At 25.0% G+C, this 18,330-nt stretch overlaps 2 protein-coding genes across 2 annotated transcripts in view; both read right to left on the reverse strand.

Moving 5' to 3' along the window:
- Nucleotides 1–278: 278 nt before the first annotated feature.
- LOC129606014 (uncharacterized) overlaps nucleotides 279–18,330 on the reverse strand; it is a 32,885-nt gene continuing 14,833 nt past the window's right edge. The window contains exons 2-14 of the mRNA XM_055516063.1: nucleotides 11,268–11,442; nucleotides 11,088–11,205; nucleotides 10,150–11,009; nucleotides 9,860–10,059; nucleotides 8,203–8,227; nucleotides 6,629–6,944; nucleotides 4,709–4,891; nucleotides 4,038–4,388; nucleotides 3,706–3,956; nucleotides 3,584–3,636; nucleotides 2,098–2,277; nucleotides 1,249–2,035; nucleotides 279–463 (exon numbers count right to left, since the gene is read on the reverse strand). Of these exons, the coding sequence (XP_055372038.1) occupies nucleotides 336–463; nucleotides 1,249–2,035; nucleotides 2,098–2,277; nucleotides 3,584–3,636; nucleotides 3,706–3,956; nucleotides 4,038–4,388; nucleotides 4,709–4,891; nucleotides 6,629–6,944; nucleotides 8,203–8,227; nucleotides 9,860–10,059; nucleotides 10,150–11,009; nucleotides 11,088–11,205; nucleotides 11,268–11,442 (3,627 nt within the window). The 3' untranslated portion in view covers nucleotides 279–335. The remainder of the gene's footprint in view (nucleotides 464–1,248; nucleotides 2,036–2,097; nucleotides 2,278–3,583; nucleotides 3,637–3,705; nucleotides 3,957–4,037; nucleotides 4,389–4,708; nucleotides 4,892–6,628; nucleotides 6,945–8,202; nucleotides 8,228–9,859; nucleotides 10,060–10,149; nucleotides 11,010–11,087; nucleotides 11,206–11,267; nucleotides 11,443–18,330) is intronic.
- Nucleotides 3,510–7,068, reverse strand: LOC129606062 (epidermal growth factor-like protein). The gene is made up of 5 exons (XM_055516125.1): nucleotides 6,629–7,068; nucleotides 4,709–4,891; nucleotides 4,038–4,388; nucleotides 3,706–3,956; nucleotides 3,510–3,636 (listed from the first exon to the last, which is right to left on the reverse strand). The coding sequence occupies exons 1-5, from the start codon at nucleotides 6,991–6,993 to the stop codon at nucleotides 3,578–3,580; spliced, it is 1,209 nt and encodes a 402-aa protein (XP_055372100.1). The 5' UTR covers nucleotides 6,994–7,068; the 3' UTR covers nucleotides 3,510–3,577.

Below are 18,330 nucleotides of genomic sequence, written 5' to 3' on the forward strand. Positions count from 1 at the left end.
TATTTAATTTAAAGTACAAAAAATTAATAGTTTTGCAATTCTAATTTCAATATTAGAAAAAATCCTTCTTAAGAAATAATTTGATTGAGATTTCCCTTGAATTTCGGTAGCTATTCGAAACTTATTAAGAATTATGCATTTATAATGAGTTTGACTCCTTGCATTTATATTCCTAAAATTTCAAAAACCATGCATCCAATACTCATATTGAGAATAATTAAATTTTGTACACCATTTTGTTACAAAATCCTATTACAAATAAGTACAAATTTATTTTGTGTTTTTATGAAAATAATTATTAAAATGTAATTTTCTTTTTTTGATAAATAATTAATTCAAACGAATTTTCGATCATCCAGAAATCTATCTGCATCATAATAGTTGTTATCTGAACCTTTTTTTAAAGGAACTTCTTGCATTTCCGTATCATTTCCGTTTCCGTATCTTGAACCAAATCTTTTCTCTACAAAAAAATAAAAAATTAAAATGTAAATAAAAGTCAAAATTACAATTTAAAAATTCATTTTTTTTTAAATTTTAACGAGAAATAAATTTTACCACATTGCTGCAGAATGTTAGGCATTTATTATTTAATTTATTCATTATACACCTATTATCCAAGAGAATGCACGCATCACTTGTAATCATACGACAGTATTCAAAAATTTCCTAATTTTCATTGTAAAGCCAGTTTCAAAATTTAAAATTCGATATTGAAAACCTTAATACTTTCCAATCCTATGTATACAAACCTATACAAACAGAGTTAATGACTAAACTATTTTATTTCACACCACGCAAATCTTAAAATAATTATTATTAACTCACTTGTAAAAGGTCAAGGATAAAATATTTTCATTTCAGTTCAAAAATTCGTTAATTAAAAATTTAATTTTTTTATTTTATTAATTCTAGTGGTTGTTATAACATTCTGCCTGCCACAACAATGTGTATTATATAATTTTTGAAAAGATAAAAATAAAAAGCAAATATTATTCCACGTAGACCTTGAAATTATCATATTTTACACTATAGGTAGAAGTGGAATTTAAAATGTGGTTTTCTCTAATTTTATAGTTTTCCAATGTAGAAAACTGTACAAATGAACTTGGAATAAGAGAACTGTTCGCATTTAATAGAATCCAATGAAAATTATAAAATTAAATTTAAATATTATTTTGTACTAAATTCTTTAATAAAATTCAGCTTAAAACAGAATTTATTATTATAGCATTAATTTTAACTAACCATATTTGCTGACATTATAATTACTTCCTGTCTCCCTTAATAGTAAATAAATAATTACTGCACTCAATATTGCCAATAAAATTATTAATGCAATTATTACATAACCAATAATATAGAAATTATCATGATCATTTTCTTCTGATTTTGATAAATCATTTTTATAATTATCATTAGCATTTTCATCATTATCCTTTTCAACACATAGTTTTTTGTCATTATTATATTCCCAATTTATTTTACAAATGCATGTACCATTAGTACCGCATTCACCATTGATTTCAGAACAATTTCTTTCACATTCCAATGTAGTATCAATTATTCTTTCATTTTCTATTTTTGAATAATTTCCGGAAACATCTTGATCTATCAAAAATATTGTTGTTACATCTAAATTTAAATCTGTTGTACCCGTTACCGTATTATCAGTTGTTGAGGTTATTGGATTATCAGTAGTTGTTGTTATTGGATAACCAGTTGTAGTTGTTGTTATTAATTCATTTGATCCATTGGTATCAACAGCTACATCACCAAATATTACAACATCTCTTTCTTTTTTAATACTACTTACTTTTGTTGTTGTTGTACTTACAGTAGTAGTTGCTGTTATTGGTGGAAGTATTGTTGGTTTTAATACACATTTAAATTTATCATTATGATCCAATTCAAAACTTGAATAACAGCTGCATACATCTACAGCAGAACAAAATCCATTTACACATGGTTTCTGGCATTGGGCTAAACATTCAGTATTTCCATCTACAACAACTGTTTTAAAACCATCGGGACACTATAATTTTATATTAAAATATTTTATAAAAGAATTTTTTTATAATTTCATTTTTGATATACCGTTCTGATTTTCTCTGATGGTGTTGCATAACAAAATTCTGATTTAAAATTTAATAAAATCGCTATAGTTAAAAATTTTAATAACATTTTTAATTTATTTTTTTTCCTTTTAATTATTTTTAATATAAACGCCCGTATATTATTATAATTTTTATTTAAGTGACAGCATATAGAAAAGATCTAACTTTTAACAATTGCTTCGAATAACTAAATTTAATATTAATATTTTATAAAAAAAAATCCTTAAAATTAATAATTTAAAAAAAAAAACGAAGAAGAGAATAAAAAGTTTCATGCGATCCATATAAAAGTTTGATTCTGAGCAAGAATTTTAATATAGAAATCACGTAACTTTCAATATAACACTTTTATGGCATGTATAGGTACGAGTATACTATGGCTGACACAAAAATAAAATTCAATATTGCAATATAAAACTTTTTAATCTAAATTTAGAAATACATACACACATACACACAATTTCCTTTTCTCTTAAAATTCATATCTCATTTAAAATGGCATAATAATAATGTTGACCTTATAGTTAGTGGGTATTTGGGATATTTAAAATTTTAAGATATGATTTTGTGTTCTTTCCCCCTCTTCAACTTGAGACTATGCTTTCACTTGAATTTGCATTCATGCGAAAAGTTTAATTGTTAAAATTTAAAAATTGTATAATTTGAGGGCAGAAATTTTTATTTAATTTCATCTTTAAATTTAAAATCGCATTAAATAGAACAGCGAATTTTAATAAATTAGAATTAACGTATATGTGACTCAAATATTGCAAATATAATAAAAAAATTTCTTGAAATCGCTAAAATAGTAGTTGGTAATTTAATTAGATTTTTCTATTCATAAAATATCATGGCCCCTATTAAAATTAAATAAAAAAAAAACTGCAATATTAGTACACAAAAATGTTTGGAATCAAAGGAATCATTTAAATTCTGAGTCCAGAAACAGAATACCTAAAAAGTTTCCTAATATTTGGCATTAGAAAGGGTAATCTAATAAAACTTTTTTTTATACAATAGTTAAAAACTTTCATGTTATTTTTCATTCCAACTTATTTAAAACATTAAAATGCAAAACAGAATTGAAAAAAAAATTTTATAGTAACCACAAACATTTTCCTATTGATTCACCTGAATACTTAATTCTTCCCCACTCCTAAACAAACAAATAACATGGAATTTTTAAAATTAAAGAAAAAAAAATTAAAACTTGAATCAAATTTTTTATAATTTGCTTAAAATTTTCTTCATTTTTAAATTTTTTATTTATATTTTTATTAAAATAACAGAGAAACGGTACTAAAAATTTATACAAAATATTTTTTATTTATGTATACAAAAAGTATTTTCCTTAATTTTTATTTTCAAGAAAAGTAAGTAAATTTATATTGCAATTAATAATTAATTATTAGACATTATGTACATCATAATATTACGTATATTTTGATTTCGGGGAAATTTTAAACTGGAGTACATTGTGTTCTTCCCTTAACGCCACTCTTAACAAATCCAGCTTTGCCTAAAACACAATAAATTAATTTTATTACAATGAAATTTTCATTATAAATATACGAAAAACTCCACTTACAAATACAATAATTAGGACTTGTACAAAAACCATTTGGACAACCGCCAGGACAATGTGGTCTACACAAATTTGGATTAACTTCATCTTGTATATAACCGGTATGACAAGAGCAAACATTGTTACCAGAACAAAATCCATTTAAACATGGTTGATCACAATGTGCAACACAATTTGTTGCAGATGCATCAAGTACCCATCCTGGATTACAACCACATATATCTGGTGCAGCACAAAAACCATTTTTACATTCCCTATATAAAAAAAAACAATTTTAAAAATTAGAAATTCAAAAATGTAAATGTTATTTTTTTTGCTTTTAATACTCAACATACTTTGTACAAATTGGTTCACATTTATCATTTTTTCTTTGATAACCGCTTAAACATGTACAAACACCCGGTTCAATACATTTACCATTCTCACAATTATCACATTTTGGATCACATGAACCATGATCACTTAATTCAAAACCATTAGAACATTCGCATACTTCTGGTGCTGTACAATTACCATTACGGCAACCATTTGAACAAACTGGTGCACAGAATTTCTTACTAAAATGATCTAATTCATAGCCTGGTTTACATAAGCAGGATCCGTCATCTTGACATACACCATTACCGCAACCTATTGGGCATGTTGGTAAACAATATCCAGCGTAATTGCGTACATGATCTGGATAACTTGAAAATCAAAAATAAAAAGGATAAACTAAAAATAGTTTCAAAACAAATTTTTTTTAAATTACATAGAAAACTTTGCAACAAACTTTGCACTAGAAAATTTTAGTTTAATTTTGTTTTTTTTTATTTATTGAAATTGAGATAAGCAAATGCTTTTGGGAAAATTTTGAATTTTTATCAAAGCTTTTCAGAAAACAAAATTTTGTGAACTTTGTTTTATTTTTTTGCTTTCTTTATTTTTATTTCCTGCCGCAATTTTATCGCGAAAAATTTAATAGTTTTTTTTTTTTAGTTTTAAGAATAATGCGCGCTAAACTTACCATACACAAACATCCGGTGCAACACAAATTCCATTTATGCAATCATTCTTACATATTGGATCACATTGTAAGAAATTATGAACGTTTCTTTCATAACCATCACAACATACACGAATTTTACTAAGTGTTGGATCTGACCCATTTCCTTTTGGTATTTCCCCAGCTGATACTAATGTTACAGTTCTAAAAAGAGCAAAAGTTAGTGATATGTTTTAGTTTTATTTCACAATTTGTCTTAGTTCGCGAATTTTTTTTTTAAGTTTTAAATGATATGATCATCTTATAACTATGTGCCTATGCCTATTATAAAATAAAATAATGTACTTGAATATTTAAAGTAATAATTTCGGAATTTTGTTTCACGCAAGAAAAACAACCCCATCTAGTTTTTGTTAATCAAAATTCTTAAAAAAAAAATGTGATGTCTTAAGTCTGCTTTAAACATAATAACTAACAATTGCTAATTGTGAATATCATACCCAAAAATACGAATTCTATAAAAATTAAATTACATAGTGGACTATTTGTATCCTATTGTGGAAAGTATAAAGAAAGCTTCACTTTGTAGATGCTAAGGCACACGTTCGACATTATGAATAATTTTCATGTATTTTTGTCATTATTCTATTATATTTGGAAACTGCATCATACCAAAGCTCTTGGCTCACCCTAAAATGTTTAATTGGCAAATGGCACTTGTAATCATCCCCACAGCTGAATAATTTTTATATGATCTGTTTTATAAGCATTAATTTAAGTAATATAAAACGTAAATTATTAATCATTCAAGAATAATATTATCACACATGAAAATTGTCTAGCTCATTAGCATTCTTAAAGCGACTTAAATTATTTTCAATCGTGTTCTTATCCAAAATGTTGGTGCATACACATACATACATATTTATGATATGATGATATTATTATTTTAATATATGCATATTCTATTTTTATTTTTATTAAATAAGTCAATAACGTCATAAATTTAAACTTTGAGTCATAAAGTCTGTACAGAAAATTTATTTTAAAAGTAAGAGTGAAAAAAAACGGTAATGGTTATGTTGTGGCAAATTTTAGTAACCGTTCAAAAACAAATTTTTTCCATATTTTAATTTTCAATTTTTGTATTCGGTTGCTGTCAAATTTTCACACATTATTACCTTGTGACAATGTGTGCATACAGTATGCTTCACATTAACTGTAATTTGAATATAAAATTTTTAATACATGTGAGATAATCTTTATTATAATAATGCGGTGGAGCTGAGAACAAGAGCGGGCTAACCAATAATTTTTAAAATCGTTTTAATATCAGAAAATATCATAGTTGTTAATTAAAATGTAGTTCTGAATTTATCTCCCCTTGTGGAGAGAAAAATTATAACGTTAATATCACAAGGTGGAGAGAATGTCAGAAAGTAACATTCATTTTGCATCATAATTTTAATTATAACAGTATGTTTTACAATTCAAAAATGATTTTTAAAAATTGTTGGTTAACCCACTTTTGATCTTACCCCGTCCCATGAGTGTTGACTTTAATATAATTTAAAATTAATAAGTTACGCGATTAATAACAACTCTAGAAATCAAAATGTATAATTAATTAAAATATATTGTTTTTTACCATATAAAAATAATAAGAAAATCATAAGGCGCATATAGCAAAACTAAAACTAAAATTATTGAATTGAGTAGGCGTCCAATATAATTGAGAAGTTCGCCGATTACATCAGTAATATAAAATTAATTTAATTAACTTGTGCATAATAAATGCACAATTTATTATTCACATGATAATATTTAACGATTTTGATAATTTTTTTTGATTTTATAACATTTAATTAATATTTTATTTGAAATTATTTAATGGCCAATCGAATATTTGTTCAAATTATACTAAAATATAAATTCACTTACTTAACTTCCTTATAACAGACACCAGATGCCATTTTAGATCTTGTTTCATTCAAAAATTTTACTGTTTTATCAACAACAACAAGTGATCCACTATTAGGTTGTCCAGGATATGGTTGCGGTCTTCCACCGCTACCATGATGTAAAGGTGGATATTGCATATCATAATTATTAATATTATTTGATGATCCTGCACCATATGTATAATTTACACTACCTCCAGCCGTATGATTAACATTTTGATAATGATTTAATGAATATAATTCATATGCTTGATTATTTTGTGCAGAATGCTGTTTTGTTTTAATTCCAAGTTGTCCTAGAACTCCAATTGGAATTAATAATATCACAGTAAATAATATTCTCATGATTTTAAAAAAAAAATCTATTGAAATTTCGAAATATTTTTTTTCTTTTTATTTTACGATCTTTATTGTTATAAGTTCTAATATCAACTGAAAGTTATTAGTGAACAATTAGTGAAAATAAAAGTTGTTTTAATTTTACTTAGTCTTTTAATAAGTTTCATATTTAAGTATTATGTACTCACACATATACATAAACACGTCTAAATATAATAATAATATTGTTTATCTTTTAAGGTTTAGATATTATTGTGGTTGACTTTGAAAATTCTAAGATTTGAGGATGTTGAATTTTTCATAAGCTCTTAAAATATTTTGTTTTTACAAAAATATTATGTGGGTGGAATAAGATAGTGTGTAATAACAAAAGATTTCTAGTTTTTGTTTTGAATACAATTTATTCTCTGAATGTTATGATTATTGAGTATAAAATTACGGAGATGAGAATTTTAATTTCTCAGAAAACTTAAACTTTATTAATATTTAAGAGCAAATTTAGAGCGATAAAATTCAAATATGTATTTATGGAATAATCATCAACACTACTTATTCAAATTTAGTTAAACTACTCAGGTATAATAAATAAAATACAAAATTTAACAATACGGCGACTATTCAACTTTCAAGAAATAAAAAAAATGCTTTTAATTTTTTATCTAAAATTCAGTTACCAAGAATTGCGCCAAATATGGTAGCTTATACATAAATAAATGGAAATAAAAATTAGAACTATTTGAAATTGCGATAATTATAATTTTTTAATCATTTTTCTCAGAAAATTTTAATGTGATTGCCAAAAATATTATGAATTATTTTTTTGCAAAACTACAGTACGTTTATAAAATGTTCGAACACATTAAAAATTTCCCTACGATTTTTGAAAATTCATATTTTGTAGTTAAAATCTACCGAACATGTCATGCCACAATAAATTTATGATGGAAAACTTTTGCTCTAGGAAAAACAATCTTTCAAAACAAAATTTTTTACAATCTTAAAAAGTTTATGTCCCTTAAATTATATTTTGATGAGAATGTGATACACCCATCTTGGTTATTCTTTGAAATCTGGGAAGGAAACCTATTACGATAAGTCGTCAATATTTGAGGTTATTGGCTAATATATTTACTAAATATTGTCTTTTCGCTGTCAATTTGATGACAATTTTCAGACTCATTTGAGCCTGAAATTTTCCAAAAGAGGCACTATTACCACAAAGAGGCACTGGATCTGAGCTCTAAATGGGGATGAGAATTGAAAAAGATCCTATAAGCATCTTATATTACATAAAATACAATATAAGTATCTGAAAACAAGTCAATTTTAAACACAGTCCAATTGAAAGGTCCATATGCTAGTTTGAGTGGCATTGCAAGGAAAAGTGTAGTGAAACAGCATAAAAAAGTTTATCTCCAACATATTGTAATTTCTTACCAAGACAATATTAAACCAGTTACCATGAATATTCTTTAACTACACTCTATGAACTTGCATGACACAAGCAAACAAAATATGTAAATTTTTAGTTCCAAATTTCAAAGCTTAATTTTATAAAAATAAATGTGCATATATGTTTATATAATATGTATAGTTTATTATGTGGCATAAATATTTGGCTACCACATATCTAAAAAACCCGTTAAAATTACACAAATTTTTTATTAATAATAGAAAATTTTGACTGGGTAAAGGCACTTAATTTATGTTATATTGGTTTTATGCTTTCTAAATTATTAACCCTCAATTATTCGTATACACCTATGTATTATAATTTTAGTAAATTATTATTGAAATTAAAAGTAGTTATCAATGAATTTCAATAATAATAAAATCATTGGAAAAACAGAATTAGTCTAAATTTATTTTATATTTTAACATTTGTAAAATCGAGAACTGTAAGTCATATACAAAGCTTAAACTAATAATTTATTGAATGAATATCGCATAATCGGACATAATATGCCATTTTTTCCCATAAAACCGTGCTAAATAACATTACACAATATATTATTTCACCCAAACCCACAACAAATTATAATATTGCAAATAATTTCAATTGGATTAGTTCTTGTATAACTCATTCGTCATACACATATAAATTTTCGCTATTGTTTTATAACTGTTACACGCATTCTAATATGTCACTAGTTTGGGCACAATTATAATAAATTATGCAATATGAAATTCTTAAACCATAAAATATAGTAAATACTAAGAACAATAGTACTTTTTCTAACAATAACTATTTACTGTTTTTGAAAGCATGTCATCGTTTCAGGTTTTCTATAATATTCCTGTTTTGCAAATTTAGCACAGATAACGAATTTTATATAAAAATGTGTCAAATATAATTAAAGATTTTGGAAGTTTGAATACTGCCAAACTGCAGCATAACTTCTCAACAGACATAGATAAGGTTATCAAGTTTGTGTTATACTTTGTAATTATAACATTTAGCCTAAAACCTCTGATGTCACAGGCATCAGTTATAGAAGGAACAAATTAATTCACATATTTTAATAAAAAAAACAAATTTAATTTTAAAATTTATTTTTTCTTTGCTCTTTAATTCTTTTGTTTTTTAATTCTTTTTGGTTTTTAAATTAAATTCTAATATATTACAATTATTATAGCACTTGTTTTTTTTTGCATATTTTCAATTTCAATGAATCTTGCTCTTTTTTATCATATAGTAATACTTTGGTTTTCAATAAAAATTAAAAAAAAAATATGGCGGCAGTGTAAAAAAAAAAAAAAGAAATAAGTTAAAATTACAGAAGAAAATTAAAAATTAAAATACAAAAAAAAATTAAAATGTTATTCCTAATTATTTCTGACTTAAAAAAAAAATAATAATATTTTCTTAAACTCTACAGCTTTTTACAGTCGGATAACGTATCTCATCATACAGATGATTCTCTAAGCTTTCCTTTCGATGTAATTTTGGTCCAACACTTGAATATAATGGTCCCGGTGTACCATATGTTGTTGTATATGTACTTTTAACAACAGCTGAATTATTCGTTGGACTATCATAGAATTCTGGAACTACATAAAAGCAGAGCATTCCTAAAAAATATTGATAACTCGAAAGGGAAAACAAAAAAAAAAAGGCATTTTGTTTTTTTTTTAATTAATTTCAAATTTAATTTTACGTACCATCTTCATTAGCTTTACGTAGATTTTGTGTAAATGCCGGTAGATCAGGTAAAGGTTGAATAAATGTTTTAAAATTTTCTGCATTTGTTGTTACCATTGTTGTACTACTGCCACTATTTCCTGTAGTTTTACTCAAATATGTTGAATTATTGACATTGTTATTTTGTCGCTTATGAAATATTAAAAATGCAATTCCAGATACAATTAACACAATTAAAAATAGTGCCAAAGATGTTATAACACCTGAATAACTTTTTTCAAATGTATTTGTAAAATCTATATCATCATCATTAGGTATAAATGTTATATTGCTATCTGAATTTGAATGATGTTGTTGTTGCCAATCAATAACATGAATTACTCTTGGATTTAATCTCGTTAATTCATCTTCTTCTAGTTCTGTTGGTATATTTGTAACAACAACTGGTGATATATGATTAGGATTTGAATCTAAATGTGTATTATCTGCAACATTATCCTGCTTATATAAAATTAATTCAGCCATATTTTGTTCTGTTGTAAAATCCATTGCAGAAATTCTAGGTATTCCAAATTCAATATATGTTCTTTGAAATGTCTCCTTTTCAATATCTTTTTGTTTTATGATTATTGGTTCTGTTGTAAGAATAGATTGTCGTGTATTAGTTGTCGATTGGACAATTTCTTTTGATTGAGATTTTATTGAATCACTTAATAAATCTGAAGCAGCTTTTATAGTTTGTAAATTCTTTTTAAGTGAATTATCATTTGATTCTTTTGATATGCATTCTCCTGTTTGAGGATTGCAGCGTTCTGAGCTACATTCACACAGCTTTTTGCACATATAACCATAAAATCCAGGTGCGCAAGTTTGTTCACATCTATTTAAAAAAATTTTGAAATAAACAACTCATTTATTTATTTAAAGGTTTTTCTAAAAATGTAAAAATTTAATTTACGTTTCTCCAATCCAACCACTTGAACAACGGCAAGCACCATTTTTATTATCACATACTCCACCATTACGACAATGACAATGATTTGAGCAATCTTCACCCCACCTATCGTGAGAACATCCTACAAATAAAACAAATTACACTTTTTTTATGAAAAATTAATTTTGTAATTTATTTTGATACTTTGAGTGCAATGTTTTCCAATATAACCGAGATCACATTTACAGACATCTGGGGATCTGCAATATCCTCTACCACAACCACCACGGCAAATTGGCTTACAAATAGTTTCATTAGCTGATAACACTCCAGCATAACCTTCACAGCAAAAACGAATTGTGCGTGTTCTTGTTATATTCTAAAATTAAAAAATTTTTTTATTTATTAATTAAAGATTTTAAAAATTCTGAATGCTGGCTAATAATGATTAGGTTTTGTAATTAAAAGTAAGAAAGCTTCATGTTATCCTAAATGTATGCAATTTTTTTAATAAACTTTTATTAAAATTAAATTGCAATTATGCAATTTTTATAATAAATTTGCTCTTGAATATTACAATGCAAGATTTATGCAATATTTTTAAAATTTTTTTAATTTTTGGTTTTGCATACCATTTTCAGTTTAGAAATTTTCATAACTTTTGCAGCATACCCATGTGAACGGATCTCCTAAGAAGATGGGATTTTCAGCAAAAAAATCAATTTCGAAATTTGAAATTCTATTCTGAAAACCTTAATATTCATAACGCTACCTAAAATTATGCGTCTAAGAGAATGTTGGTGAAAGTAAGAAATTTTATTTGGCATATGGCAACAAAATATTCGAAAAATATTTAAAGGAACTTACAATATTAATAACAAAATTATTTTCATATCATAATAGTTTAAATTTTTATTAATTCAATTAATTATTTCAGTTTATTTTTTTAAAATTTCTCTATGTTTAAAAAAAAACAAAGTAAAGACAAAATATTAATTGGCGTCTTCATTAAATTTTCTTACCGAAAAGCTTAGTCAATAAAATTACCAAAGTTAAGAATAAAATATAAAATAAGAACAAGGTTATTTAGAATTTACCTAGTTTAAAATTGACCTCAATCCTTCAATTGCAAAAAAGAAAAGAAAAATTATCAACCAAGTCTTTTAAGACTAAGAAGAAAAAGACTTATTTTTCTATGGTTTATATATTTTTCTAACGGAATTTGAAAAACTAAATTCACAGTAGGATTAAGAATATTGAAATTTTATCTATACTTGTACTTATTTAATAATATAGTGGTCAACAGATTAACTTAATTCAATTGACTCACAGAGAATTGCATTTCAAATAAAACAATTCAATTTTCATTTTCTTAATTTTAAGCACATTGGCTTACAATTTTACTTCAATGCTTCTTTGATATGCTCGAATAAGCTACAAATTAAATAAGAAAATATAAAAACTAAAATTATTCAGTTTTTATTATGGCGTGTGTAATAAAAAACCAACAAATATACTTTCTTACCATTCAAAAACTTAATAAAAAAATTGAAATGAAATTTGGCTCCTTGGATACAATAGGAAAAGTCTTCATAAATTATGTTTCTAGTAGAAAAATTTTCAACTTTCCAATTATATTTGCTATAATATATAAAAGACACTCTTGCCATCATCTATACACTCTTCTAATTGATTTTACAATATTACAAATTCCATTACAAATACACACGTTTATGTGTATATGGCTTAGTAGGGTAACATTTCCACTTACGTGCGAATCCAAAGAATATTAACAAAATTGAAGAATACTTTCATCATCATCAGGTAAAGTATAAAATTACTTTACCTAAGTTCAAGCACTGTAAACTGTTCTAGTCTATTACTAAAATACGTAAAGTGATTAAACTAGACACTATTATTGTAAGTGCAATATTTTAGTTTTTGAAAGGTAGTAAGATTTGCTCAACACTATGATATTAACACTTTGCATTCGATGATTTTTGATTTGTAGTCAATAAAGGTATTAGATCTCGTAATTGAGTGAATCTAATTTAATTTACCCATTCTTTCTTAAAGAAATTTCTTATTTCTTTCACAAGCTATCTACGATGACTCAAGTCGACAAGATACTCTGCATCATAAAAGAAATATTTCAAGGTTTGAGTATTATTGCATTATACTTTTTGTTTTCGAATATTTAAGAAAATAAGACAAAAAAAAATTACAATACAAACAAGAAAAGAAAATTTTAAATACTCGCCACATTAAAATGTGTAATAAGAAAATTAACTAGGATACTTGGTAATTGTCTTAGTGGTTTAAAGATTATCTGTGTAATAAATATTAACTAGTGTAGAAATTCAAGTTATTTTAAAAGAAAATTACAAGTTTTATCTAAATAATCATATCTTCTCATATGCAATACGGACTAACTATCAATATATTGAAGTTTCTATATACATAAAGGTAAAAAATAAAAATGTCTCAAGTGCGGCTTTATAATATAGATTTAATCTATTATATAAAATGAAATAAATATGACTGGCAGCAGCTACAAAAAATAAAAGTTATACAAAATATAAAAGCGGCGTATATTAAAAATTGTTTTATTGTTTGATGTCATATCAGATGTTGTCAAGAAATGCACACATCTAACTTAACATTATAAATGAATGCAATCGGACAATATAGTTCAACAACAAATTGGTATACAATAAGAAATATTTTAAATTTAATTTTCATATTTTTTGTATCATAAAATCCAAAAATAAAAAATAAATACAAATACACCTTTACCTCGACTTTAATATTATGCATTTATTTTTAGTTTAAAAATACTATTGATAAAAATTACAGGATCTAGATTTTTTGTACTATACAATACCAGATTCCGTTTGTGTGAAAGTAATTGTGTGAAATTTTATATGAAAATTGCATAGAGTTCTTGTAGCGAATTAGATATTCCAAGAAGTTAATCAAAAGCCGCCATAAAAAAAATATAACATGCGCCTTGAACAAATCGTAAATTTCTTAATTTCCACCTTTTACTGGGATAGCGAATCCTAATTTTATTAATTATTTACATTATAGATATGAGAGTTTAAATAACCAGACTTTCTTGAACTCTGTCATTGTACCAGGCGTTTGTACATAAATACTTCAAAAATGATGAATAAATTATTCAAATATTTAATTCGATTTTCAGTCGAAATCAACCATTTAACATTACAATTATATCATTTCGTCCAATTAAATCGAAGTTCCAATAAGTTAAATGTAATTTTGTAGCACAAATTCTTCTAAACCTATTGAAATATTCAGACAACGTTCAAAAACTTTTGCGAATAAATTATTAAATTGTAATTTGTGTTGTGTATTTGTAGCTTGTACATATATAACATCATATTAATGTACATATACAAACGCATATTTGTATCGGTCACAATCTTATCATATTCTTTGGTATGGCCTTAAGAAATGTCCTTAGAATGTTCATTGTTACAAAAGGAAAAACGTCATTATTATATTCTTTTGTTTTTAAAATAAATCATAATATTTGTGACCTCGAATATTTTATATCTATACCAAAGGAATATAATAATTTTATTTTTACATAAATATTTACGGGTTCAAATAATTGTCTTAATAAAATATAAATAAAAATATAAAGGTTTCAATAAGAGGAGTTATCTTAGGACTCTCTCTGAATCAATAATTCAAAATGTAATATAACGCGATTCTAAATAAAATATGTAATTGCATAATTTTCGAGAATGTAGATTTTAAATTTTATTTAAGAGATAACCGTACCCAATCTCGTGAATGCCTTTGGCATCCTCGTGTAAATCAAAAACGATTAGTTTTAATAAAATCGATTAATTTTTTAACCCCAACAAAACTAAAGTAATTACGTCGGTTTCCTCCTACGCAATTAGTTTCCTAGGATTTCTTTTCCCTTAAGAATTGATACTCTAGGCATCCAAAAAACGGGCGATTACATTCTCTTTCTTCACAGAACTTGCAGGTATCACAAACATTTAGAGCAAGCTCCTCAAATATTTTCTTACCATACCCTGCCACAAACAAATACGCACGAATATTGTCATCTGGTTCTTACTCTTCTGGAATGTCTAACTTTCAATTCCCTTTTTGGGCATACAGACAAAATTTTAATAGAACAATTTTATAAAATTTTAACCAGTATAAAATGGTAAAGGTGTACAACAAAAAAAATGTATTTGTATTTGAAAATAAATATAGTTATAAAAATTTTAAATTAATAATGAATAACAACAAAAAAAAAGTAAGCAAATTAGCAAATACTGTCGCTAATATCAACAAAAAAATTCATGCTCCTTAATTCGAAAAATTCTTTGCATTTAATGTTTGTAGTCCAAGAAGACAAATCACATCGTGTAATGTTCCACTATCATAATCTATTGTACGAAAAGTGAAAATTTTTACAATTGGGTGAGTCCAAGCGGTCATATTTTTTTCAAAAAAAATTATAAAAAATTTCACTCCTATTACTCGTGATTGTTTTTCTTTTCGCTGTACTTTTAAAAACATTATTTTCTGTATTAACTTTATTTATAATGTATGTAGGTATGCCTTTATACTAATGTACATAAGTATGTATGTGAGACAGCATCTATGTTACAATTATTAGCATAAAATTTCAGGAAGAGATTTTTAAATTGAATTACGCGTATATATACAATTTCATGATGCATTTATGTGTTAAGTATATATGTAAGTAATAGATAGGAAAAATTTTTTATACAAATTGTAACAAGTTTTGATGTAGTCTAATTCAAAAATATGTTATTTAATCATAGCTTTTATATACAATTTATAATTTTACTCCTTGTATATTTACTTTTATTTTCATATTGATTTGATTTTTAGTTCGTTGCACTAAAATAACTTTAAATATAGACGATGGAAGATAATTTATAAAAGTAGTGCTTAAAATTATACTTTTATCTATTTCAGGTTTTCTTAAAGCAAATATGTAAGTCTATATGAATCTGTACTGTGTGTAATGTCGGATTTATTTAAAAAGAATTACTTTAAATTTTAAACAATATTTTTTTAATATTTTTTGACTTTTTACTTATTTTTTGTGTATGGATTTTTGAATTTTGTAAATTTTAATTCGAATTAAAATATGCATAGAGAATTGAATGCACATAAATAGATTTTATTTCCTTAAGTGTTCAATATAATAATGGGATTAATGGAATATTTTTATTAAAAAAAAATTATATAATAAATTTTTATAAATGCTGTAAGCTATTATTGTGTTTTGGAATGATTACATTGTCAAAAATTCAAAAGTAAAAGAACTATGAATAATATGAGATTAATTCGTAACTTTGCAATAAAAACTCAATCAACGAAATCTTTTCATTACTCAAGACCCTTATTTCAGCTTAAATTATTTTTTCAATTTTCTCGAAATTTTTTTTTTGGTTTTACTATTCAGTTTTAATATAAAATATAATAAATTCTGGGTAATGAGGTAGAGTAATGTTTATAAAGGTTTTCGGGTCATTAGTATATGTAGTTTATATCTATATTTAGATTTGAACTATAAAATACTATATTGATTTCACAGATTCTATGAAACAATTAAATAAGTAAGTTGCAATATAGAAAAAGATTTCCCGACTGAAATGGCTACCGTAGCATTTAATTGGATTTCCTATGATTTTTGTAAAAAATTGAACCTTGAAAATTGTATGGTATTAAGTGTCTAACGTAATTCATTGTGTCTGTATACAAATCTTCTATATCCTTGAAAATAGCTCATATTTTATACATGAATTGTTTTTTACTAGAAATTTATGCATAAATGTGTAGGGAGATTTTTTTACCGCGGCATAGCTTTGTTGACCTTTAAAAGAACAAAATGACAATTAAAATCAACCGCTTTTTTTCTGGACGATAAGCTGTAGAGTCTAAAATTTCAACAAGGTTTTAGACACTTATAAATAGTTTATTAACTTGCTTAACCCCGTCAAATTCAAGTAATGTTATGTTAATTCTTCTTTTAATTGTTTTTTGCGCATTCTAAATATATGCAGTAGTTTTATATATAATTCAATATAAATTATGAAACTAATTAAAATAATGTAGCAGATTGTTTTTAAAATCAGTATTTTTTTACTTTTTGAAGTGAAAAGTGCTACCATACAAACCATTGGTTTGATCCAACTTTATCATAAATGTCTACAAAAGGGTGCCTCAATCTAAAAAAGTTAAGTTTCGTTCTGCAGTTTATTTGAGATTCAAAATTTAAGAGTTTCGTAAGAATGACAGAAAAAATAAAGTTTTTTTCATTCTTTGCTTAAAGAAAATGTCTTATTCTATTTCTTTTACAAAACTACTTATTCTTATGTTCCTAAGAACAACTCAATACTAAATTATAATATAAAGTTGTTTATTTTCTCTAAATCACTGGTTCGAGTCAACTTAGAGGCATAAAATTATCTTTTTAATTATATGAAGTACTTTTATTTTATCCCATAAACCCTTGCTATATTTTATTTTGATGAAATTGATTTAATAACCAAACTAAAATTGTAATTCAAAGAATTTTGTATTAAAAAATTTCAAAAAATTCTTGTAGTTGACAAAATTTAATTATATTTGCAAAATATTTGCAATTTGTTAATTAAATTTAATATTCTTAATCAGGCTATACACGAATATAGCCTGATTCTTTTAACATTGGATTCTACACGTAGAATGTTCAAATTTAAATATTTAATAATCTCAAATATCACACGCCATAATTCTTTCTATGTACCATATAGAGATAATTACTGATAATTACATAGCATCACAAGATATACGATATAATATGTGTTAATGAATAATTAAAAATTGCTCTACTTAAAAATGAAAACGCGATAAATTTATTACTTAAAAACTACACCTGAAGACCAATTATATATATTCGTATACAACTTAATATTATATTGTCTCAAAATGATTTTAAATGGTCACATTTATCTTTATAGTTTTTCTTCTGTAATTTAATTCTTCTTAAATTCAAATGAGTTCATACATAATCGCTTTTAAAGATTTAAATATTTTTATTATTACAAAACAATGGCGCCTCCAACATTCAATGAATTTAACCCAAATAAATTTTTACAAAAAAAAAGAAAAGCAAAAATAAATCATTTATGTAATTATACTAAAGTGCATAGCATATTTTTAAAGTAATTATTCACTTCAGCCGGAATAAATATAGTAA

Source organism: Condylostylus longicornis, unplaced genomic scaffold (assembly GCF_029603195.1).
Source record: "Condylostylus longicornis isolate FDR11 unplaced genomic scaffold, ASM2960319v2 ptg000017l, whole genome shotgun sequence".
Lineage (NCBI taxonomy): Eukaryota > Metazoa > Arthropoda > Insecta > Diptera > Dolichopodidae > Condylostylus > Condylostylus longicornis.

Excerpts from the sequence above, each read along its gene's own strand:
- LOC129606062 (XM_055516125.1), bottom strand. The coding sequence starts at position 6,993 with ATGAGAATATTATTTACTGTGATATTATTAATTCCAATTGGAGTTCTA. Across the intron at positions 3,957-4,037 it reads TGTGAACCAATTTGTACAAA|GGAATGTAAAAATGGTTTTT; the intron begins GTATGTTGAGTA and ends TTTTTTATATAG. Across the intron at positions 3,637-3,705 it reads AAGTCCTAATTATTGTATTT|GCAAAGCTGGATTTGTTAAG; the intron begins GTAAGTGGAGTT and ends ATTGTGTTTTAG.